General features: G+C 48.2%; 2 protein-coding genes across 4 annotated transcripts in view; one reads left to right on the forward strand and one right to left on the reverse strand.

Annotated features, from left to right (window-relative positions):
* Positions 1-11202: 11202 nt before the first annotated feature.
* Positions 11203-21063, reverse strand: HCCS (holocytochrome c synthase). 2 transcript variants are annotated; one of them, XM_045790456.2, is made up of 7 exons: positions 20922-21063; positions 20141-20284; positions 17748-17899; positions 15333-15481; positions 14399-14518; positions 11990-12076; positions 11203-11476 (listed from the first exon to the last, which is right to left on the reverse strand). In XM_045790456.2, exons 2-7 carry the CDS (start codon positions 20250-20252, stop codon positions 11278-11280), a joined length of 819 nt encoding a protein of 272 aa, XP_045646412.1. In that variant the 5' UTR covers positions 20253-20284; positions 20922-21063; the 3' UTR covers positions 11203-11277. The 2 variants fall into 2 exon arrangements, with proteins under 2 accessions (XP_045646412.1, XP_087716506.1); XM_087860380.1 differs by having other exon boundaries at positions 20864-21000.
* Positions 21064-21216: 153 nt separating this feature from the next.
* The window catches only part of MID1 (midline 1), a 573199-nt gene continuing 568208 nt past the window's right edge, over positions 21217-26207 (forward strand). For both annotated transcript variants that reach the window (XM_087860132.1, XM_087860136.1), the window contains exon 1: positions 21217-21469. The gene's annotated coding sequence lies outside the window, so the exon portion shown is untranslated. The remainder of the gene's footprint in view (positions 21470-26207) is intronic.

Genomic DNA, 26207 nt, shown 5'->3' on the forward strand with positions numbered 1-26207 from the left:
TGCTCCTTTCCTCACGCATGTTTTACTACGCGTGGTGCGCGCGGGCTGGGCGGGGGAGCAGCAGTGTCAGGAGACGTGGGAACAAAGTCCAGGCCGGTGGAGGCTGATAAGCAGATTGCTGGAGGGGTGTGGGGACACGACTCCATAGAACAGAGAGGAAGGAAAGGAAACGACCGGAGAAGAGGCACACGGAGGTGAGGACAGGACCACAGCTCGACCAGACAATTTTAAAATGGGACTAAATCAGCAGCAAATGTCGAAGAAAAAAATGAACGCAAAGCGAAAGGAAAATTCCAGTAAGGGTTGAGAATCTTCAGCACAGCCGAGGCAGCAGATGGCGTGGTACGGATGGGAGGCTGCTGAGAGGGGTCGCTGGGGTGTGCACCCCTGGCCCACTGAGGCCCCCAGTGCACCCAGGTGCATGCAGCTCCAGCCCCAACTGAAGGCCCCCCGGAGGTGGCAGAAGGGTCAGAAGATTCTCAAAACTCAATTCAGGCAATATGTGTTCAGCCTAGAGTGACCAAATCGTCCCAGTTTGCCTGCGACATCCCAGGTTTTGTAATGAAAAACCCACGCCAGGGGGCACAGGCCATGCTCTGAGCTGGCAGGAAGGGGGAAGGTGGGTTGGGGATGCAGAGCCTTCTACCTTGGCACCTCTCAGGTAGGGTCACCATATCAGATCGAGGACAGACACCCAGTTTAACTGTCAGATAAATGAATGGCTGTGTTTTAGTGTATGTCCGTGCCATGTCTGAGGTGTAATTATATTAAGAAGAGATTTCTTGCCCTAGATATGGCACGGGACATACTGACTGTAAAAAGTATTTAAAGTCATTCACTGTTTATCTGACGTTCAAATTGAATAGAGTGCCCGTTGGCTAAGTCCGACAACCCGAACTTCCAGCCCTGATGGCCCATTCGGTCCCCAGTGGCTTGTGGTCTTCACTGGGTGTCGCCCAGAGCCTCGCCAGTCCCAAAGGACCAACTGCACACCTCGACTCCGTGCGGAGCCCCGTTCGTTCCCGGCAGCCTCCAGCCACCCCCCCCAGGGTATGTTACCCCAGCCTTCCGGGGGTCCCAGCCTTACTGCGTCTCCCTTGGGTCTGCTCTCACCCTCTCAGCCTCCGGTTCTTGGGCTCCCTTCCAGCTCCTTCTTCCCGGCTCCTCCACGCCACCGCCCCTTAGATGGCGTGTAACGCGTACCTCGTCACGGGCACGGCCCTGCTGCCGAACCACGGATGCCCTCCTCCCCCTCTGGCCCACAAGACGAGGCCCACACTCCTCACCTAACATCACAACGCTCGCAATCCAGCCTCCATCGACCTTCCGCCCATCGTTTCTCCCCAACACCGTACCCCCTACTCTGGCCTCCGCCGGGGGACACCCCCCATCCCACACGCAGGATGCACTTTCATACTTCTGTTCCAAGGGCCTCAAGTGCTCCTCCCTGCTTTTCCTCGTCGTTCAAAGGCTATTTTCCTTGTAAATTAGCTTGACTCTTCCCCTCCCGTAAACATGCTGAATCACAGCTTAGGCAGGCACTTGGCACACGTGGCCATTTTAACAAGCGTTGCTGTGCGTTATCGGGACTGCTGCCCGTCTCATCTCGAGGTCATTCCCACTCTGTCCTTGATGGCAGGGACTGTGTGCTCAGGACCGGGCAGAGAGCCAGTGCACGGTCGGTGTTTGATAAATGTTGCTGAACGTCCGCCTGGGAGTGTGATGAGGCACTTTCCCCTGCCACGGAGCAAAAAATGCAAGTGCATTGACCTCCCAGCGAATGCAGACGTTGAAGTATGTTGGCCAAATAAAAAGGCTTTGGAGGAAATGGGGACACAGTCTGGGGAGAAGCTGATGGCGAGCACAGAGACCCTGTCTCCTAACCAGCCAGGCCCCACAAAGACGCGTCACGCAGCGCTCAAATACCTGGGACAGGGGCCGGCGGCTTGGGTATGTTACTTTTCCATTCTTAAGAAGAAAATGGAATAGTAAACGTGGCAAGTAAATGTATATTTGCACGCTTCCTGCTTGGTGCTCACTTAATGATTGAAAGAACAGTGACCTTTCAAAGTGTGGGCTTCAGGGTCAAAGAGGACGGGGTTTGAGTCCTGGCTTTGTCGTTCAGGAGCTGGGTGACCTTGGGCCAACCGCTTTCACTGGACTGACTCTCCATTTGCTCAGGGCAGTCAGGGCCTAACAACACCTCGCCCGCAGGATCCCTCCGAAGGTTAAGGGAGAAACCACCTGCAGCAGCACCGAATTAATCGTCAACACGTAGCCGAGACTTGGTGTCCCACGTGAGATCACTTTAGAAGAAACAAATTGGGACCCTCTGCTGCAAAATGCTGGTCCTATTAACTAATACTTATTAACAGCTGCTCAAACCCAAGTGTTTCCTCCGTCGCTCATTTAACCCCCACAAGCGATAGACAGGAACCACGACTATCCTCTCTTGCCAGGGGGCACAGAGGACTCAGAGTGACGTCAAATGAGTGGCCCAAGGTCACACAACTCCAGGGTGGAAGACCCACAATCTGCTGGCAGGCCATCCAGGGGCGCCAGCCTGCCACCTGGATAATTCTGAGTGACACGAACAAAGCTCTGTAGTTCTTGGAGCCCTGGGTCTCTTTCGTGAAGGAGAGGGGCTCAGCTGGAACTTCCCCAGGGGAGGAGCTCCTGCCTCTGGGATGACAACTGAGCGAAAAGGAGGACCGACCTTCCAGTTTGCACTGGGGGTGCTGGGAGGAGGCTGTTAATTGTTTCCTCAGAGGCTGTAGATGAGGGGGAAAAACCCTTTCCTCCTACCCTTTTTTTTTTTAAAGATTTTATTTATTTATTTGACAGAGAGACAGCCATCGAGAGAGGGAACACAAGCAGGGGGAGTGGGAGAGGAAGAAGCAGGCTACCAGCCAAGGAGCCGGATGCAGGGCTCGAACCCAGAACGCTGGGATCACACCCTGAGTCATAGGCAGACGCTTAAAGACTGTGCCACCCAGGCGCCCCTGCTCCTACCCTTTTAAGCACTGTGGGCAGGGCCTGTGAATTAAACTAGGAAAAGACCGCTTAACAGGAGAAAAGCATTTACTCCATATGCATAATGGGAGCCCACAAAAGGGTAGCTGTTTCCTTAAATGGTTCACGTTACAAATTTAGTTATCTAACTTAGTAGAGAAAAGGGAGCTGGAAGAAACAGCTGCTTCTTTTTTATATTTGGTTGATATGCCTTTATTTTTTTTTTAATTTAAATTCAATTAATTAACATATTATGTATTTGTTTCAGGGGTACAGGTCAGTGATTCATCAGTCTTATACCCAGTGTTCATTACAACACATACCGTCTCCAATGTCCATCACCCCATTACCCCATCCCTCCACCCCCTCCCCTCCAGCAACCCTCAGTTTGTTTCCTAAGATTAAGAGTCTCTTATGCTTTGTCTCCCTCTCTGGTTTCGTCTTGGGAGAAACAGCTTCTATGAGAAAAACAAATGGGTTTTTAGGAGAACAGATGGGAGAAATGGAAGTTTGTGATAATGTCTGTCTATACAGGTAGGAGTGATTTTCCCATCTCCTTCAGGACCATAAAACTCCTCCAGAGAGGGGATTTATGGTGGCTTCATTTCCAAGACGTTGCTGTTCTTAGATACTTGAAGCGCTGAGAAGGTTTTTTTTTAATCTACATCAGTAGAATCTCAAATGTGTTCAGTTTAAAGTAGTCTTGATGCCAACTCTGGGGTTCTGAGTGGGTCTCCACAAGGGTAAAATGAATTAGAGAAGGAATTAGAAACATGCTTCTTCCTGCAAGAGAGAAACAGGGCGAGTCAGTGTCAGGAGCCTTATTAAAGTCCTTTGCTTGGTCCAAGATCAAGGGTCTGGGCCCCGAATCTGCTTGGGAAAGTCAGTCAGATGAGCCACCTGGCTCTTGCCCTTCCTGATGTGTTGCAGGACGCTGTGCATCTGGTTGTCTTGCCCCCCCCCCCCCCCCGCACCAGGAGATTTCCTTGAGCTGCTTAGCCGTCTGGGGAGGGGCGGGTGCCGCTGCAGCGCTGAGCGCGTCCGAGCTTGGCAGAAGGGTGAAGACTTGCGAGAGACCAAGCCACTGCTGGTTTGCAAGGTCACTGTTGAGCAATGACAGAGCTCGGACGCCAGAGGGACAAGCTGCACTGGCCCTGGGTGAGGTTTTTCATAGCCATCTCGCAGATGTCCATGTTTTGCGTTGAATCGCATCCGCCAAAAAGATGTTGAAGTCACAGTACTTGTGGATGTGATCTTATTTGGAAATAGTGTCTTTGCAAATGATTGGCGTCAAATGAGGTCATTAGGGTGGGTGCTAATCCCATGTGGCCGGTGTCCTCATAAAAAGGGGAAATAGGGATGTAGACACAGACAGGCGTCCATGTGAAGACTCAGTTCTGCTGCCCCAAGCTAAGGAACTACCAGAAGCTAGGAGAGAGGCATTTCCCCCAGCACCTTCAGCGCCTGGCCCCATCTACACTCTGATCTTACTCGTAGCTTCCAGAACTGCGAGACAATAACTTCATGTTGTTTATCATTTTTTCCTGTTACATTTTAACGGAAAACACATAAACATACATGGTTTGTTCAGCGTCCAGCGTGGAGCCACGGCCGCCTCTCTGAGCGTGGGGGGGGGGGGCGGCGCCGCTTCATCCCTCGTAGGTGAGCCTCATCCGTGTACCAGTCCCCTTCCAGCTTCTTCACGGCGACCTCAAGAGACTGCTGCGAGGCCATGAACAAAGAATGTTCTGGAGTTTTACAAATATTTTCCCAACTCTTTGCAGTTTCAGGGCAATATTTTTAGTGATTCTCCTTCAATCCGTTCTGAGCCATTTATCAGCGTGTATAGACTTGCTTTATGCATGTACATTGCATTGTCTTTTCTTTTGCTTCATTAAAATTAAGTTACTGGCTGTTGGTAAACTGACCACTCAGTCAGGAGCGGCGTGGGGTTCTGCTAGCTGCAGGGATCAGCCAGGACATGTTTTTCTTTCTTAAAAATAGCTTTAGGGAGCTGTATGTACACAACATACAGTTTGCCCACTTAAAGTTTGCCGGTAGAGTCACCGAGGGGTGCAAGCAGCAATTTTAGAACATTTTCGTCCCCCGAGAGAAACCCTGCACGCACTGGCGGTCACTGCCCGTTCCCGCCTCACCCCAGCAGTGGTATCCGCCAGTCCGCTCTCCGCCTCTATGGATTTGCCTGTTCCGGGCATTTCTGTAAACGGAACGCACAGCATGTGGCCGTTTGTATTTGGCTTCTTTCACTGAGCATGGTGTTTTCATGTTTTCTAGGGCTGAATGATATTCCACCGTATGGCTGGACCACCACTTATTTATCTCTTCGCCAGTTGATGAACATTTGGGTTATTTCTTTTTTTTTTTATTAATAATGATTTTTTATTATATTATGTTAGTCACCATACAGTACATCCCTGGTTTTCGATGTAAGGCTCGATGATTCATTAGTTGTGTATAACACCCAGTGCACCATGCAATATGTGCCCTCCTTACTACCCATCACCGGTCTATCCCATTCCCCCACCCCCCTCCCCTCTGAGGCCCTCAGTTTGTTTCTCAGAGTCCATAGTCTCTCATGTTTCATTCCCCCTTCTGATTACCCCCCCTTTCTTTATCCCTTTCTTCCCCTACTGATCATTCTAGTTCTTATGTTCCATAGATGAGAGAAATCATATGATAGTTGTCTTTCTCTGCTTGACTTATTTCACTAAGCATTATCTCCTCCAGTCCCGTCCATGTTGTAGTAAATGTTGAGAACTCATTCTTTCTGATTGCTGAGTAATATTCCATTGTATATATGGACCACAACTTCTTAATCCAGTCATCTGTGCATTTGGGTTATTTCTAAGCCAGCACATTGCATAGAAGGAAAGGAAAGCAGTGGCTAGCTAGGAAGTAGCCGAAGTGTAGGTCGAGCAAGTCTACTGACGTTCTGTGAAATCTAGTTCAAAGTAGGCTTTCAAACCACATTATCTTCCCTTCACTTATACAGCCTCAGCCCCAAACATGGCCCAACCCAGCCCATCTGAATGTAAGAGAAGTAGGCCGCGTGAAACCGAGAAATCTGGTGTGGAAGGAACACTGAAGATAATCTGAGGAAGGTGGGGTTTCCGGATCTAAAGCGATTGTCCCCATCCCCCCCCCCACAGAGAACCAGCACACGACGGCGATTCTCCATTCTGCCTTCTGCCATCACACTAGCCCCTTGCTCCAGATTTGAAACCCTGGCATCAGAAAAGGGCCCAAATGAAGGAAAAACACCTTAATGAAACGATGAGTAAGTGGGGGATTTAAAAATTCATAGTGAAATCATCCCCCTGTGGGCACGGCAGTTTACTCTAAGTGGTTCATCTGAGGCTAAGCACGAGAATGTGCAAGGGTACATGCTCGGGAATGTACAGGGCGGGAGGTGGCCGGACACAGACCTCATGCCGAATTGGCCCAGTGAGCGGGAAGAGGAACCTTATTTTCCATGGTTGGGGGAGACACCCCCTCCTGCCCCACATCAGACCCACCGGCCATAGACAAGTATTATAAAGATCAGGTGGGAGCTAGGAGCCATGTGAGGGTGATGAAAGGAATCCACCCTATCAGGATGAAGCTGGAGTTAAGCATGAAGGGACCAGCATGAGAGAGCTCGAATCGACCAGGTGCACACCCAGCTTTGCACTTGTGGTGAGGAGTCCCAGCAAGGACTCTGCTACTTGTAGGCAAAAGCATCCTGATAATATTCCATATCAAACCACTGGAGAGCCACGGGAACCAGCCACATGAACTTATCCGAAATGTAGACAGAAAAGCAAAGTGTTTAAATGATGATTCGGAGCAGAGCTCCAAAACGGTAACCTTTATTGTCCTTGGGGAGTCAACTCACTCCTGTTGTGAAGTCTTCTCTCTTCACGCAGTTCCTACGTTACAGCACTCAGGGTTGTCGTTTCCGTGGCCCCCGCACACGGGGCATGACGCGTGTGAAAGCATTAAGTAAAAGTTATCAGTCCAAGCTAGCGCCCATGTGTCCATGCCTCACCCCCCGAGGAGACACAGGCTTCCCGAGAAGAAACTTGTCTTAGAAACATTAACATCTGCTCCAGCTGCTGCTGCGATCCCACAAAAACCTCGGACCGCTTGCTATGTGAGTGTGACACCAGGGCGAATACCTCGCAGAAAGCGCTGCCAGCTTCTCTTCAGAACGAGGGCGCACACAAGCGTGAGGCGGACGCTTCGCCGCTTCTGCAAAGGGCACGGCCTCCGCCGCGGGAGTAAGTCTATCACTCCCGTTAGAGCGGGAAGGAGTGACTAACAGGCATCGCTTTAATAGGCTGCGTGTTGAAGAAATTGTGTCATTTTCAAAATTTTACCTCAAGTTACGAGGAATGCATGGCTTTGGAAATAATTTTCGGTACCCTTTTACACGCAGGAACCATACCCTTGTCATATCCGTCTTAAATCCGGAGACCTCTGTGACCCCGAGGACACAGTGAGCTACGTTTTAGATTAGGAAGCACAGGAGCCTCATTGTAACCTTTATTTTTCTCTCGTGGGACTTGCATATGAAGGAAACCAAATGTCCCCCTGCCTTGGTTTCCAGTTTTCAGCCGGTCAAAGACTGCTACCTGCCTTGTCCCTGGACGGATTTTACTAGCACCTGCTAATCCTTCCAATTAGCCCCCATCAGGAGGAGCCCCTGCTAGTCCACCCGCCGGCAGATGCTCCTTGGCCCCAGGGGTGGGAGCGGCGGGGGGCGGACGACTATGTGTCCTAGCGCTGCTTTTCTGCCCGGCCTCTCCCTCGAACCATCCTTTCCTCGTTGGTGATGAGCGCGTGGCTGACATTCACGGAGCACGTCCCCCTGCGGTCTCTGCTTAAGTGCTTTCAGGTGTCATCTCGCAGCACCCGGAAACAACTCTCGCAGGTGGGCGCAAGGGTCTGAGCGTCTGTGCCCCCCACGCCAGATCCGTCTGCTGTTGGTATTAGGCGGTGGGGCCTTTGGGAAGTGCTTAGGTCAGGGGGGTGGAGCCTTGGGATGAGATTAGCGTCTGTAGAAAGGAGACTGCTGCGTGCTCTCGTGCTCTCGACCCTTCTGCGAGCAGGACCCGGGAGAAGATGGCCCCCAGCGACCCAGGAAGCCAGCCCTCTGCACCAGGCCCTGAAGCCGCGGCGCCCTCGTCTCGGACCTCCCATCCCCAAAACTGTGACACGTGCGGTTCTGTGGTTTGTAAGTCGCTCGGCCGGTGGCATTTTCTAATAGCAGCCTGAACAGACTAAAACAGTTTTATTACTCTTTTTAAGGGCGACAAAGCCAGGACCCAGAGATACTAAGATCTCACAGCAAGTGAAGGCCTGAGCTGGACTCTAAGCCAGTCGTCTGCTTCCGGGACTTGCGTTTTTTAAATTGAGGTGTATTGACATACGGCAGTAGTCTCAGGTGTGTAAGTAATGATTGGATATTTGCATATATTGGGAAATGCTCACCACAGTTACAGAATTCTTTTTTCTTTTGATGAGAACTTTTAAGATCCACTCTCTTAGCAACTTTCAAATATGCATTACATCCTTATGACTTATTTTATAACTGAGATTTGTACCTCTCGACCCCCTTCGCAAATTCCACCCCCCCCCCCGGCCATGTTTGGCAACCGCTAATCTATTCTTTGTACCCATGAGCTCGGTTTTTTTGTTTCGTTTTGTTTTTTAGATTCCACATATAAGTGAGATCATATGCTATTTGTCTTTCTCTGTCTTATTTCACTTAGCGTAAAGCCCTCAGGGTCCACCCATGTTGTCACGAATGGCAAGATTTCCTCCTTTTTTTATGGCTGAGTGGTAGTCCACTGCATATCTATACGTATTTTCTTTATTCATTCATCTGTTGGTGGACACAGGTTGTCGCCAGGTCTTGTCTACTGCAAATAATGCTGCTGTGCCCACAGGGGCGCATGTTATCTGTTGAAGGACGTGCATTGTCACCACACATGGCCTTAAGCCTGTGCAGACACAAGCGGTCCACGGTGCAAGCCCCACAGTCCCTGCAGAGGGGAGGCGTGACGTGCGCATCTCTTCAGTCTCGCTAGCAGGGAGCTCTGGTAGACGACGAACTGCACTCGTGACTCAGTAAAGCAATCGGTAACTATATATTCAATACATATGCAAAAAGACTTAGGACAACTTGCACCCCCTAGGTTACCACAGGCTGTCTTTAAATTGGAATTCTCGAACTTACCATTTCATTTACAGACTGCCCCTCAAAAGACTGAGCACCTCGTGGGTCAGGGCTGCCCCTTTTGCATTTCGTATTCCGGGGACGATGGGGGGCCCGGCTGCCTCTACACAGGGGCCGGCCAGGGATGCTCCAGTTTAGTACACGAGCCCAGCTCCAACCCCACCTTGTCCACGAACACTTGGCCTCGTGACAGGAGTTTGTACTGATTCTGAATGGGGCTAACACCGCAGAGAGAAGACGTAGCCTAAAACCCCGGAGAGCATCCAAAATGAATTTCAAGTTCTAAATGAAGCCTCCTGTCCGAGCAGTGAAGTACTGGCCCCCGGACACGAGCAAGTCTGATCGAGCCCCCAAGGAGCTCTGGAACACCCAGCAGGCTGTCTTTTCCAGGAGTGGTGGAAGGGTTTCCTTCCCGCTGTCCTCAGCTTTGCCTGACAGTTTACTGCAGGGGGGTTCCTCAAGAACCAGTACAGCTCTTTAGGAGGGGGGGACCCCTGCCTATGGCTCAGTTTCCAGTTACACCACTTTGTTTCCCATAATGATGCCTTACCCGACACTTCCTCGGTAGCACCGAGGACCAAAAAAATATGCCAACAGTAATTCTTTCTCGGTAGTTTAAAACGTGATTGAGAGAGAAGAAAACAGCCACTAACAGCGAGACTACAGCATCACTTCTGTAAAGATTCTCTCTGCAGAACGACTGCGACACGTGAAGTGACTCTTCAAATCCAAACCCGTGAACTATCAGCTTTATTTTATTTTAAAATATACAAACATTTTGACATGTAGAAGAGTTTCAAGTTGTTGGATTTTGAAACCAGCACACAAAACCGACACAACAAAGAAATCGGTATCAAATGAATCACTGCAGACTCCAGTTCCTTCTACTACCTCAACACTAGACTCCAGGGAAATCAACAGATTATCATCAACACTTAAGAAAACCCCCCAACAGTCATCTCACGCTGCTGTACGCAGAACCACCGGCTGACGAATCGCCGGTAGAAAGAATTTCAACGGCAAACTGAGAGCTCCCTTAAGAAAAGAAAAAAATCTGCGCCGAGACAGTGAGTTGATACAAACATTCTGTATCTGGGAAAAATACTCTTTTCGTGCATCCTAACACTCAACAAAGCAGAAGTGTGTTTTCGAGAGGGACCATGGTGGTGCTGCGATTTGTGCCGAGCCTTCCAGGTCCCAGCGAGGCCGGCTGGAGGGAGGGCTGCCGGCAGGAGGAGAAATGGAACTCCGAGGCGGGGTCAACCGTCAAATGCCACCGGCAACAAGACATGCTTGCTGGGAGCAGAGGCACGTGGCAGGATAGCGGGAATTCAAATCTTGACAAAGTGAAAACATGGATTCCAATGCACGTGCATCATCAAACCATGGGGGACTTGAAACTATTCTAGAACAAGGTCCAGCCTGAAAAATTCTCACAACTGAGAATCCGGAGCCGAGACGCGCCTTCGTTTTGCTGAGAGCACTGCCAGCGGACAGCTCTGCGTTTTCTTAAGGGCGCGCTACTCTCGCAGGGCCAGCGACACGCTGGTAAATTCTGCGAAAGCAGAACCACTTATTTGCAATGAAGAGTATTCGTTCAAACACCCGGCCGGCTAAAAACTCCTCGACAGAACACGGGCTGCCGGGGCTACGTCTCAAGTGTTCCTGAGAAACAGTAAGGAAAAAAGCCGCTCTCTTCACATGACAAGAAACATTCTTTTTCAGACACTGTTCACTTTTCTAGATTAAATACACCGGCAATACTGCAGCTGAAGGAAAAACCAAGGGACTGCTTCCCACTTAAGCCAAGAGGGAAGGAAACCCGCAACGACCTGCTATAAACTGCGCAAGGTAAACACCAAAGGACACGGGGCCGGGCCCCCTCTCTATGGGGCGTCAAAGGTGTCCTCACCCACCTGCCATTCCCATTACATCATGAGAGCAATGCGGTCTGGGGAAAATAGTTTAATGTATTGCTCGGAAGAAAAATAGTTTCTATTTTCCCATCTCTAACAAAACAGCACTTAGGAAGTCCAGCGCCACCACGCGACCTTCATCCTGTCCCACACCGCCGAGAGCGAATCCAAGGCGGGCCGGACGTCCAGGATGGTGAACTGGTAGTCCTGGTTGACCTCCCCGCCGTCGTAGTAGTCGATGACATATCTGACTTCCGTCCCACAACGGTTGATGATCCAATCGTGCCTGTCGAAAGGCAACTCGTACCTGAAATGAAAACGTGCTCGTGAGCATGAAAACGCTTGCTCTCGGGGTCAAACATCCAGCTGGGGGGGGGTGCGGTGAGGCTCAGAGAACCCGTCTACAGTGTTGAAGAACCATGACGAGCCCAGGTTCACGGGACGGGTCATTTGTCTGCAAGGCAACATGGTCAACAGGAAAGGGACCCAGGCCACGGAGGTCGGCTGAGATACTGCAGAGATCCAAGTATGAGCTAATAATCAGTCTACGCTGGAAGGAAAGGGGGGGATGCTAAGTGCTCAGACGCAGAGAGACCACGGGAGGAGGAAGAGGACAGTTCCGAGAACACAGAAGACAACTCAACTCAGGGCTACAATAATCAGGGAACAACGCATGAAACCCGAAGAAATCTGCCCACCAACAGGCAAAGTCGAGGGAGAGGAAGAACTCTCCAGCTGAATACTGGTAACGTCTTGGAAGATGGCCCTGCAGTTCTGAGACCCCGACGTGAGGAACGTACATTTCTGCACCGTCACTCACCCCATCCAGGAACGAATTCTTGCCCTTGGTGAATACTCTTTCGCTTTACCTCCGAACCGGATCAACGATGGACCACAAGGACACTCCCTAGAAATTCCCAAACAAGAACGGCCTGTTAAAATACTTTCCCTCCACTGAAAAATGTGATGTCACATTTTACATAATTTCACGCTTAGAGTGAGAGAACTTCCAACACAATTCAAAGAAATATCCCTATTCCCTAAAAACGTCGTTCTTTATTTCTGGATCGAGTATGCTGCACCCCCTCCACTGCATTCCGAGGATCTGCACTGTTCTTCCAGGACGCAGGAAGCGGGCTTTCCATTTGCTGGGGGGACACAGGCACATTCTCAGGGGAAAAAAAAGACATGTGAAGACCGGGCATTACACATTTGACTTTCACAGCCTACAGCAGGGTTTTTAAATAAAAGAAAATCCTCTACTCTTCTTTCATTTGAAACCAATGAAGAAAAATGCTGGAAGAATCCTTAAGAACAAATGAAATTAGTGCCGGACCAGCTCTTTAAGTAAATACGACAGGCCCCCTAGCTTGTCAGCCACTGTCAATGCAGGGAGAGGCTTCAGCCTTGCTGGGCCTCATGGCGTGCGACGGAGGAAACAAGCCCCAGTGTGACTGAGACCTACGTGAGGCCCATCGGAGTTACTTTGCTCCTCACTTTATTAACTACTCACTAGCGTCCCTTCTCAAGAAGGTCACTGGCGAAGAAGTAAACTCAACCCAGGCAAGCTTCCCCCTGGAGGCTGTAGCAGGTGTCTTTAAAAGGCCGACCTAATTTTGAGGGACCCTGGAATATGACCAGAAGAGGGGTTGAAAGCGACAAAGTGGAATCTTCTCATCTGTCTTCTCTCTGCTCCAACGTCCCACTCTGAGTAGTTAGCAGGTGGCTTTCGCTCCAGCACACATCGGACACCTGCGGCTCACCTTGCTAGCGAGCCGCGGGGAGGACAAATCTGAGTCCCGCTGGCCTCAGGGTACCGAGAAGGGAATCCTGGTTGCTGTGCCATTCCCTCCTCACACGGACCCCTCCCAGGCCTGGGGACCAGCCAGTGACACCCAGGGAGTGCTAACGAACTTCAGAGTCCAAATGTTAAAAAAAAACTGAACATCTTAACAAAATCATTCAGTGGACTTTAGCCAAGAAGTTAATCACATTATACCATGAATTTATTTTTACTTTTATTGTTTTTCAAAGATTTTATTTATTTGAGAGAGAGAGAGAGCACAAGCAGGGGGAGGAGCAGAGAGAGAGGGAGAAGCAGGCTTCCCGCTGAGCAGGGAGCCCAATGTGGGGCTCGATCCTGGGACTCTGGGATCACGACCTGAGCTGAACGAAGCTGCTTAACCCAGTGAGCCACCCAGGCGCTCCTATCATGAATGTAAAATGTAATCCACCTGTGATGATACAATCTGGCTTTCTGTGCTGACATTCCCCACCCCTACCCTTCTCAAAGTGGACTCCTCAAAGCAGTAGCATCTGTGTTGTTCTGGAAATGCCAAGTCTGGGCCTCACGTCAGAAACCCTGGGGATGGGGGCGCAGCACTCAGTGTTTTAGTAAACCCTCAGGCAATGCCGGTGCAGCTCAAGCGTGAGGACCACCGCTCGGACAGACCGACGGTCCATCACTGCCAACACACGCAACAGCACTTACCATTCTCTCCGAGAAAAAGGCCCGCATGCCAAGACAACTCTTGATGTTTAGTCCTACTGGGGAGTCAATGCTGCTAAGGGAACGGAACCACTTTTCTCATCAGCCTCAGGGCAGAGAGCATTGTGCCACCTCCCATCCCACGTGCTGTGCCTTCCATGGGCTGTGGCATTCCTCCCACCGAGACGTGTGAGGTCTACGGCCCCTCCCCCTGAATCTGGGCAGGCTTGTGGGACGGGTAAGGCCAGGTCATCAAGGCGGATGCAGCTTCCCTGGAGCTTTCTGGAATTCTAGCTCTGGTAACCCAGCCACCATGGTGTGAGGAAACCAAAGCAGCCACGATGAGAGGCTGTGGGTAGGTGCCCTGGCTGACAGCCGGCATCAATCAGCTGACAAGTAAATGTTCCAGTCTTCAGAGAATTCCAGCCCACGGCTGTCAAGGCATCCCTGATCAGAACCTGGCTGAGGCCCTAGACGTTGGGAGCAGAGACAAGCCATCCCTGCTCTGTGCTTTCTGCACTTGGGACCCACCGAATTCACAAACATAATAAAATGCCTGCCATTTCATACAGCTGCGTGGGAAGAGTCTGTCACACAACAGTCACTGAAACAGGCCCGCCACCCACCATGTTGGATTAGAGGAACACATTGTTTGAATAAAAGGTTAAAACTCTAGAAAGCAGAGATGAAATAAGAAAGATGCTGGAAGGATGTTTTTTTTAAGATCTCAAACATACTTACGCAGCATGAAGGGCTTCCCACTTCAAAATCTCCTTCCAGGCTTGCTCGTTATTCTGATTGTGAATTCTGATGATATTATACATATCTTTCTGACTAATATCATCATCCTTCCACTTCCACCTAGGAAAGAACGTCTGGTAAAACTTGATAAACCTTACTAATAATGCCGTACAATCAATCCACATATGCATTTCACCAAGTGACAAAAAACCACTTACACGTGTATCAAGGAACCATAAGGTGACACTTTTTCGGTCAGTACCACTGACTGATGATTCCCCAACTTTTTCTAAGTATCTTACATAACAGTGTTTTTAAAAACTACTACTGGCAATGATGGGTTAGTCTTATGTGTCAAGTTGACCAGGCCATGGGGGGGGGCCAGATATTTGGTCAAACATTATTCCGGGTGTGTCTGTGAGGGTGTTTCGGATGAGAGTAACATTTAAACGGGTAAAAGAGAGTGCTGTCCCTAACGTGGGTGGGCCTCATCTGATCAGCTGAAGGTCTAAATAAAACAAGAATGAGCCTCCTGCAAATAAGAGGGAACTCTTCCTGCCTGACTGCCTTCGAACTGGGACACTGGTTTCTTCCTGCCTTTGGACTGGAGTGAAAACATCAGTTCTTCCTGGGTCTCCAGCCTGCTGACTGCAGATTGTGGGACTTCTCAGCCTCCATAGTCACGTGAGTCAATTTCTTATCATAAATCTCTTTTTCTGTATAAAGACACACACATCCAATTCTGTTTCTCTGGAGAATCCCGACTAATACACTGACCCTGCTCTTAAATTCTTTTAAGTCTGAAAGATCAGTTGAATATTATATACTGATTAGCTTATAAAAACTTACATTTGGGGATGAAAACCTCTTTAACATTTAATTCTTAGATGAATTTGATGAGCAAATTTATACTCTCAGTAACATGCTCACTCACCCTTTCCGTAACATCGCATTCCAGAACATCTGTTCGGAAGGATAAACCCACTTCTTCTCCGAATCTGCTCTGGGAATGGAGGACTCCTCTCTCACGGTAGACAGTGCGAACGGCTGGTCGGGGGCCGGCATCTGATTAGGTGGTGGCATCTACATAAATGAAGTGGAGTTTTTAAGTGCTGGAAATCGGACATAAAGCGGAAACAATGATAATGACTTTCGGAAAGCAACACCTCACACACAAGAAACACGTTCCCTATTAAGCCAGCGACGGCAAAATTTCAGCCCTCCCAGAAAATTTGGCTGTTTCGAAGAGTCAGAGTTCAAAGTGTTTCCTTCTCGTTTAAGTTCTCACAAATGGTAAATACACACCGTGGTTATGTTTTCTGTCTCTTTCTCCCCGAGGATTAAGAAGTAAAAACTAATACCACGGCTGTAGTTGTTTCTAAAAACCTTTCTATGACGAGCTTTTCAAAAATGACTGTTCTCTCTTCTGAGGAAAAGTATCATAAAATATAGGTACACCACCACTTTCTTTTTAAATATTCTTTACTTTTAGGATCTTGCTGATGCTTCCAGTGTCAGGGCTGACTGCGTTCCAGAGCAGCAGTGACGCACCACAGCGGCCATCGGGAAGGAGGGCAAGACTCCTTCCTCCCAGACACAAGGGGCAGCAACACCAGGGTGCAGACGCCCTGCCTGGACCAGGGTTCTCACCCCAGGCTCCGCTGGTGACGGGGGTCTGTTCTGAGCACTGGAGGACTTAGCAAGCTCCCTGCTCTCTACCCAGTGGTACCCTCCACCCAAGCTGTGACAACCAGTGTCCTCCCAGGGGCAAGATCCCAGCTGGTTGGCAACCCCTGGCCGAGAATTTCTTCCAGCACACACGCATGTGTTACTAAGTCACGAAACGGCCCCGGCTAGGATGACGGCAGCGCGCGACACGGGTACGGAGGCGCCGCACCGAGCACCTCATTGCGCCCCCACCACGGCGGCCTGAAGCACGCACGTCAGAGGCAGCTGGGGTTCCGTTTGGGACCTGCCGCTTCCTGGCTGTGTGCGGTGGGGCAAACGGCGTCCTCGCTCGTTCTCGGTGGCTTCAGCTCTAAAGATGGGGACACTGACACTCCCGGAGGGCGTGTAGGGTGCTTAGCACAAGGGTACAGATGTCACCAAAAGAAATGCTGACTGCTACTGACTAATATTCTTGCTACAGGTAACAGTCCCATGGGTGAGAGTCTAGGTCTATGGGATTCCAAAAGGCCCATGTTCTGACCCACTAGGGCTATTAGAGATTATCTAGAACAGCAGTCTTATGCCGGCACTTTTAGAAACGTCTGGAGACATATTAGGTTGTCGTGACTGGGAAAAGAGGGTGCTCCTGGCATCTGGTGGGTTAAGACCAGGGATGCCGCTAATATCCTACAGCACAGGACAGCGCCCAACCTCAAGGAACCGAACAGCCTCCAACGTCAACAGTGCTCCAGGGAGAAGCCCTGATCTCGTCCACCTCCTTCCTCAACACAGCAGTTCCCTTATAGCTTGGCAGGGTCATTACTGAGTGTTGAGGCTGAATGTTCGTGTCCCTCCAAATATACTGAATCTGCCGCCACCTTCCAGTAGGACTTCTCGGCCTCTGGAACTTTGAGAAAGAAATGTCTATTGTTTACAAACCACCCAGTTAACGGTAATGTTTTATATATATAATGTTATAATACATACATACACACATATATCCCACACCCCTTCTCTTTCAGACTACATATTTCTAGTTCTTTCAAATGTTAGCCAAGATTTCTAAATACTTCTGATAACTCTGGCCTTCTGAGAACCCTGTTCTGGGTTTCCAGAGTACAGATCTGAGTCTGCCCCTCCATGAAAACGTGATTTCAAACAGGAAACCTCCAATCCCTACACTGTCTATCACAAAATGTGGTGAGGCCAAGCTTGTCTTGTCCTTGCTTTCTCAGTGGCATTCCACTGGTGGCTGCCACATGACGCTGTAGCACACCAGTGACTCTCACACAGGCTGGTACCCGGCTGTGCTGGAAAACAGAGCCCTAATCAGGCATCGTGCCTATGAGATTTCCCAAGACCAGAAACACCTTTAGCAATTCTAGCTGCACTCCTAATGGGATTTCCCGCCTTCCACTATCCCTAAAGGCAATACTCCTTTGGTGTGGCTCGTTTCCAGTCAACGTACTCCGGCACTTCGCCATCAGTGTCTCCTTTATCAGGCACTCTCTGAAACTACAGTTAGTGATGCCCTCAGGATTTTCAATGTGGATGGAATATCAGACTTCTTTATTTTAAAAGTAAAGGAGAATTAATCCTAGCAGTGAGCAGTCTGTCTTGGGAGCCCATAAAAGCATCTCTGCATAAAAAGTTCCAGGAAGAGGGGCTGAGTGTGAATTACCAGATTAGAAGGATCTAGGTTCTCCTTATTCTCAGCCACAGCACCCGTAACAGGACACTGCACATACTCATACGCACGATCTTGGTGGGCAGGCACAGAGTTCATTTTGTTCTCACAAGTTGGGTTAGATGGCTCTGTGCTCACTGGACAGCCTGAAATAAATCAAGTAAAAAAAAAACAGTGTCACCACAAAAGCAGGAGGACATCTGGCTCTCTGAATCCCCGCCCTAAAGAGCTGGATTTCTGACCAGTGATCACCATCAAAGGCAAAGCCAGGTTTCTACTGCTCCAAGCTGCCAAGAGCTAAGCGAGCTAACATTCTAATATCCTAAAGACCAGGAAAAGGTTCTATAAATTTACTTTCCCTTGAAAGAGAAATGGGTACCCATTCCCTTATTGTGTCACGCCCCCAACAACAACAACAAAAACAAAACAAAACACCTCAACATTTGCAAGACGTGTTGTTCATTCTGTGGTTTTAGCGATGGGTTAGAAGGTACCTGTGTGGGTTCCTAGCAGCGAGCTGTTTTGCAGAGGAACCTAAGCAGAGGCCCAGCCATGTTTTACGGGGTTTCCCTGACTTTCAGTTCCGATTCCAGACAAGGCCCAGCCCTGATCAGGACACAGGATGCCAGACTTACTGACGCCTTCTGTCAGGTACCAGAGACAGGAGATGGAAATGAGCAGAGGAGCCTTCAAGAAGGCTCCTGGAGAAAAGTCTGAATGCCCCTCTGCCTGTGCTTTGCTCCAGGACAGAAGCACAGAAAACTACCCCTTGGCTGAGGTTCTACTCCCCACCAGCTGACAGCAAGCACTTAGCAAGAAAAGGCACATATTAAAATGTTCCACAGTCACACAGGATCCAGATGCCACTTAAGAGGGAAGGTCTGAACCTACGAGAGCAGCAGCGGGAAGGGCAGCTGATGTCCAAGAATCCAGAGTGCTACTGGAAGCAAGTGTGGAGACTGAGAAGCTGGTCTTACAGTGAGGAGAGGGGGCAGGCACCAGCAATAATGCCGAGAATATGCTGGATGCCATACACGCCAAAGACAGATTTCCTTTCACTTCCTTTCCTCTGTTTCTCCTTGCAGACCCTCATTCCCTAGGACCCTGTACTGCTGTCCACTTGAGGGGTGAAGGGAGACTTGCTCTACCACCTTTCCGCTCCACCACTCAAACTGATCCCGGCTGGCTGTGAGAAAATACTGTTACATTTCTCCTATAACCAGGAGCCCCTTTAGTCGCCTACAAATATCCACATTCTTTACTTATCTGACTGACCGCTCTTCCGGATACACAGTAAATGAAATCTAACCATATTCAGGGCTCTATCATCTACCCGGGGACACTCAGAGCAGGAACACAACAGTTCTGTCCAACTCTGTCTCCATTCTTCCTGTACAGAGAAACCCTGGAAAAGCACTGGGTCTGCCTTTGTCCAAGGTCACAGAGTTTCTGCTGACTTTGCCAATTATTAGCTGCGTGGCTTTTAAGTTTCCTGAATATAAAATAGGGAGAAACCCTACCACACAGGATTACGGGGATGAGATGTATACTCCATTAGGCACAGGACTGTTGTGTTCTATACGCTGCTCTTCTTTCAGTGCAAAAACAAAACCCACCAGTGCTTGGCACAGAGTGGGCAGTGAGTCAATTCCTGCTGAATGACCAAGGGAATGTAAGACTACAACACAAGGAAGGGTTTTTTAGGCGATACTTTTATATAAACAATCTCAAGCAAATGTGGACCAGGGAGGAACAAAAGATAGCTTCTCCGTTCTCACCTCTGCACCTAAGGAAAGAACAGCAAGGCCATGAGTGGTGACTTACTTTTACAAAGATGAATAACGCAATGGGATGTAAAGCTGCCTTGACAGATAAAGGCAGATCTAGACCAAGGTTCCGCAACCTCAGCACTCTTGACGTTTGGGGCCAGGAGATTCTTTGTGGCAGAGGCGCACTGTGCACTCAGGGATGTTTACCAGAACTCCTGGCTTCTACTCACTGGACGCACCACCGCCTCTCAGTTTGACCAACAAAAATGTTTCAAGACATTGCCAAATGTCCGCCAGGGGAACGGGGGTGGCCACCCAGGTTGAGAACCACTGACTGCAAACTTTGAGGGGTAAGGGCTAATGTATGGAGCTATCACTCCACTCTCATGCATTATCTTAATTTAATTGTCACAACAGCCCTGTGAAATATTATTATATCCTCATCTTTCGAATGACAGGTTGCAACTTAGAGAAGTAACTTGTCCACAGTCACATACCTTGTAAGTAGCACCATAAGGACAGAACTCACTTTGCCTCACTAGTGTGCTATGCTGCCTCTTCCTTAAAATCCTTTTGAGAATTCTCTTGGTTTCATTTTCTAGACAAAGGGTCGATTACCTTTCATTTTCCCTTCATGCATGGGACATCCTGAAGGCGGGGATGCCGTCTGATGATCTGAAGCGTTTGAGCTCTGGACTGCAACAGCAGGGGTAGATGCAGACAAACCCATGGTCGGAGCTGCCGGGCTGAGTCCAAACAATTCTAAACTCAAACGTGCCAAAGCAAAGAGACAGATTAATGCTGATGCCTGGGCTCTGACCATTCCCTTGGTCTTCTTTATCTGCCCAACCCTTGTTCCTCCTCCTTGTCATTCCGATGTAAATCTACAGGGCAGGGTATCCACTTCGAGGGATAGCTTTAATGTATTAACCTCTTTGGGAAATACTAGTGTGAAATTTACACCACACCACTCTTTAGGGGCACGTTTCTAAGATGTGCGGATTTTCGGGGTGAGGTGAAGGGGGTCCCTGGGAAACTAGGTCACAGAGAGGGAGTGTAGGTCTGGGGAACAGGAAGCCCTAAACGTGGTGACCCAGAGGGGAGTCCAGAGGAAACCCCAGACCCGGGCTGAGAAAAGGATTGGAATTCAGGGCAGGGTACAGCGCAGAAAACGGATTCGAGGAAGGAAGGAAGGAAGGAAGGAAGGAAGGAAGGAAGGGAGGGAGGAAGGGAGGGAGGGAGGGAGGAAGGAAGGAAGGAAGGAAGGAAGGGAGGAAGGAAAGGACCTCCAACGGGGGAACACGGCCAAAGTCGTCTTCATACGGTCCCTCCGCGTCCCACCTGCTCCAGTCCCGGGACTCCAAAACCCACCGGCCTCAGCCAGCCTGCCACTGCGCACCTGACTCCAGTCCCAAGCCGCTCCGAGGAGCCGGCCCCTCCTCTAACCGCCAAGCCGCGGCCGCCTTCTCCCAGATCGGTCACCGCTATCTTCGCGGTCACCGCCGGCGCCCCAGCGCACCGCTACTTCCTTTTCCGAAGGCGGGACTTCCGGGCGCGCGGGAGGCGGGGCGCAGGCTGAAAAGGAAGGGCTTCCGTCGAGTACGCAGAAGCGGGCCCGCCCCCTCCCGCCTCGACCTATAAGGGCGAGCGCCGGTCCCTGGCCCCGCCCTTCCAAGCCAGCGCGGGCAGGCAGAGTTCAGGCTGAGCCAGAGGCTTCCATAGAACGAGGCTCTCCAGTGTAGCTCCCTGAAGCTGCAGAAGGGTTGCTTTAGAGGTATTAGTTTTAAAGTTTGTCTTTTAAATTGTATCCCATCAGTTTCAAATATAACAGTGACTCAAATAACATCAGTAGGTGTCCAGAACTGTGGCCGACTCTGGAAATCCCAAAATGAGCAAATCAAGGTTCCGGCTCCCAAGGCCTCCTTAACTGGGTGTGTGAACTTGAAGGTCTGTATTTTCACTTACCTCTAACAGATATTTCGTATTTTTTTCCGCCAGGAATGCAGGCAACAAATCCTAGTAGTGTTAGCAATATGTGGCCCTAATAGAAATCACAGAGAAATTGTCATAAATGATGGTTGTTTCTGCCTTAGAGTACTATTCATCGCTACTTTGAAATTAAGATAATTTTATCTTGTTACTTAAAAGTGTTACTAAGAAGCATATGCCTTTCTGCATCACTGTGATGGAACTGTGAAGCCTGCCCACATGGCCCTCCAGGGCCAGGCAGGCCATCTCCAGCGTGCTGGGGGCTGTTAGCAGCTGACACCTCTGGGCTGAGTCTCTCTCCAGGAATTGCCCTCTGCCAAAGAGAACTGCATCAGGCAAAAGCACATCCCCTCCCTGGGGACAGGCTGCTGCCTCCAAGTGGCCTCTGCAAGGGTATATAAGCCCCAGGCCCTCGCCTCAGAAGGGCCATCCCAGTGTCAGTGGCTGAGGCTTCCATTGTGACTGCATCACGGTCTAACGTCTCCAGTCAGTCTCCCATTGCTGTTCACGAGAGCACTCTGATGCACATTTCTTGGAGTCTCAGCCATTTTAATAAGTCTATTGTAATTTAGATTTGGTGAGGTTGACAGATCAGGAAAGAATTGCCATTGAATAACCAGTTTATTATACTCACAGATCCCAAGAGAGGGGTATACCTCACATGGTGGGTTGCCACATGTGGAAACACTGGAGTCCTTCTGAGCCAGGGGGAGAGGGGGAAGAAACAGGTGAGGCAGGCTCCGGAGCAGGTGTACAGCATATAGTGGCTCTGAGTATGAGAGCCCAAAAGGGAGGTGGTTGGCAAGTGTGGACCTAGCTGCTCAAATCAGGGAACTGACCAGCCACTAGCCGGGGCCTCCAAACTGGATCAAGACAGCATTTTAAAATCTATATTGTATCAGTGTATATTTCCTGGGGAACCTGACCTTTAATGATCAAAACCTGCTTTTCTAAAATATGTGGATAACTATATTTCAGTATAATTGATTTCTTTAGTGATTTCTTGTATTTTGTTTTATGCACATAGAAATATTATTCTGAGAAGATGCTCATAGGCTTCCCGACAATCCACAGGGGCATATGGCACAAAAAGGCCCCAAACCTCTGGTAATGGGAGAGGCATGCATGCAAACAAATAACCATGTTTACATCTCAGTGTATGTATGTGCAGACTATTGGAGGCAAAAGGGAAGAAGTGACTGTTTGGAGGGTCATGTGCAGAAAGTGGATAGGAAGGAAAGAAGTAACAAGGATGCTTTATAAAGAAGGAGCTACCAAATAGGGTGTTCAAGGAGAGCTGTAGGTGGGTAGGGAGACTGGGGGGACACTTTCAACCCCAATTCCTACTCTCCTCAGGCAAAGACCTTAACTGTTTCTTCTACTTTTCCTTCCATGTTCCAAACAACATGCTAACACAAACACACGTGTCCCTCCCCATGTGCCAATTGTTCTACGGTTTTGGAGACATTACAGTTTAGTATTTACATTATTGTGACTGTGAAAATATTTGTTATGACCAAAGATGAATTTTTTTCTCGTACAACTTTTTCAATAGACTTTAATACTTGCCTTTTTCCCCTTTGTCTGTCTATATTTTTAGGTTAACCCTAAGCTTCCCGTCTGCATTGTAAATCTCCTCCCAATGCATTTAAATATGTCAACTAATGTGTATGTTTCCCTTTCTTCCCTTGAGACCTCACTCACAGATAAGCGCCTCACCTCTGCCACTGCCCAGTTCTAAACGGTTTGGAAGTAACTTCTGCTCGTCGTCGTCTTCGGGGACTTCCTTTCAACCTGTGCCTGTCCTGTGTGGCTCTCTGGTTCGTGGATACCCTGTATTCTTCTTTGCATTGTTTTGGGAGCACATCAGTTTTTGAGGTCTTGAGAATCAGAAGCTGTCTTTGGTTTACCCTCCCATGTGATTGATAGTTTGGATATTTAATTCTAGGTTTAGAAACATTTTTCTCAGAATTGTTAAGCAGTTGCTTCATTGTCTTTTAGTTTCCATTGTTGATGTTGAAAAGTCGAATGTCATTTCTTTTTTTCCTTCAACGATATTTTCAACTTCTTTCTTCTAGTGGCCTGAAAAGATGTGCCCTGATATAGACCCTTTGCTTTCGTTGGCTTGGCACCCGATGGGACCATTCATTCTGGAAACCCATAACCTTCACATTGGGGATATTTTCTTGTATTATTAGTTTTCTCGATAACTTGCTCCACTCCCTCCTTCTTCATGTTCTCTTTTAAGGAACCTCTATTCCTCATATGTTGGATTCCTAGACTGGCACTTGTATTTTCTTACATTATTCTATCAGTTTTTCATCTTGTTTTATTTTTTATAAGATTCAAAAAATTTCCTAACCGTTTTATTAGTTTATTTCTGTTATCATGTTTGAACTATCTAAGATATGTGTGCATGTATATTTATATGTACGTGTGTGTTTGTGTGTATGTGTACAAGCGTGTGTGTGTGTGAGTGTGTGTATGTATGTGTACATCTGCCTGTACAAGGCAGTGCGTGTGGCTTAGCCAGTCCCTGGTAATGTTATATGAACTTCTGTTGTCAGACCCAAGGGTTTAGCAGAGATGAAAAATTGAAGCTCTTTTGTAATGACAAACCGAATTTGTGACTGGTTCTTGTAAAGTAAGTCTCCTTTCCAAATCTCCAGTTGCTTACGTGTACAAAGTGCTGCTTTTGTACTTCTGAGAGCTCCCACAATGCCATGTCTTGTGCATGATTCCCTTTTTTCATTTTTCCTTGTTTACTTGCTTAATTTTGCTCTGGTTGCCTTGGCTCATGGTGTGAAATCCAAAAATTTATCTCCGAGACTGGTGTCAAGGAGCTGACTGCCTGTGTTTTCTCCTAGGAGTTTTATGGTCTCAGGTCTCATATTCATGGCTTTCATGTTTTGATTAATTTTTGTGTATGGTATAAGATAGTGGTCCAGTTTCGTTCTTTTGCATGTGGCTGTCCAGTTTTACTGACACCATTTATTCAAGAGATTGTCTTTTCCCCATTGTATATTCTTAGATCTTTTGTTGTAAGTCAATTGGGCATATATGCATAGGTTTATTTCTGGGTTCTTGATTCTTTTCCATTTTTCTATATGTCTGTCTCGATGCCAGTACCATACTGTTTTTATTACTATAGCTTTGCAACATAGTTTGAAATCAAAGTGAGATGTCTCCAGCTTTATTCTTTCTCAAGATTGCTTTGGCTTTTCAAGTTCTTTTGTGGATCCATACAAATTTTAGGATTGTTCTATTTCTGTGAAAAATGCCCTTAGAATTTTGGTAGGGGTTGCATTGAGTCTGTAGAATGCTTTGGGTAGTATGGACCTTTCAACAATACGGATTCTTCCAATCCACGAGTATGGAATGTCTTTCCATTTATTTGTGCCCTCTTCTATGTCTTTCATTAGCATCTTACAGTTTTCAATATACAGGTCTTTCACCTTCTTGGTTGAATTTATTCCTAGGTATTTTATTCTTTTTGATGCAGTTATAAATGGGATTATTTTCTTACTTTCTCTTACTGATAGTTCATTATGAGTGTATGGAAATGCAACTGATTTCCCACAATTTCCTGTCTCAAGCACAATTCTCTATTTTTCCCACAATTTCCTGCTCTCTCCTACAATTCCATATCACTCCAACTATTCTGTTATTTCCCCAAATTCCCCTTGTCTTCCACGTTTCTGTTTTTCCTCCACAATGATATTCTTTCCCACAATTCTCTGCTCCCTCTCATAATTCCATGTGTCTCCCAGAATTTTCTATCACACCCACAATTCCCTGTTTTTTCCAGAATTCCCCATTCTTTCCCAGAATTCCCCTTGTCTCCTATAATTCCCTATTCTTTCCAACAATTCTCTTTGTTCCTCAGAGTTCCTCTTTTCTCTCACAATTGTTTTCCCCACAATTCTCTACTTGCTGCCACAATTCTCCCTTCCCTTTCTCACTTCCCTGTGACTCCTACAATTCCTTGTCACTTCAGCAATTCCCTTTTGCCCCACATTCCCTGTTGTTTCCCACAATTCCCTCTCTAAGTACAATTCTCTGTTCTCTCCAACAATTCTTTATTTTTGCCCATCATTTTCTGTTCTCTTCCACAATTCCACATCTCCCACGATCCCATCTCAAGCACAATTCTCTGTTCACTGCCACAATTGTCTCTTCTTTCCCACAGTTTTTCCCCTTATCTCCCACAACTGTTTCTCTCACAATTCCCTCTATTTCTAACAATTCTTTATTTTCTTACCCAATACACCATTATCTCTTACAATTCTCTCTTCTCTCATAATACTCTTTTCTCCCACAATTCTTGTTTTATCTCACAATTGTCTTCTTTTCTTCTTACAATTCTGTTCTCTCCCACAACTCCCCTTGTCTCCCACAATTCTTCCCCTTTTCCACAATTTCCTAGTCTCTCCACAGTTCTGTTCCTTCCCACAATTTATTGTTTCTCACAACTCTTTGTTCTCTCCCACAATTCTTAAGCTCTCCCACAATTCCTTGTTCTCTACAACAATTTCCCTTGTTTCCCACAACTCTCTGGGTTCTCCCACAACCCCCACAATTCTGTTTTCTCCTGCAATTCCTCTGCTCTCCCACAATTCCTTGTTCTGTCGTACAAGTTCCCTTGTTTCCCACAATTCCCTATTATCTCCTACAGTTTGCTTTGTCTCCCACAATT

This window comes from Ursus americanus, chromosome X (assembly GCF_024610735.1).
Source record: "Ursus americanus isolate L20-20 chromosome X, mUrsAme1.1.p, whole genome shotgun sequence".
Classification (NCBI taxonomy): domain Eukaryota; kingdom Metazoa; phylum Chordata; class Mammalia; order Carnivora; family Ursidae; genus Ursus; species Ursus americanus.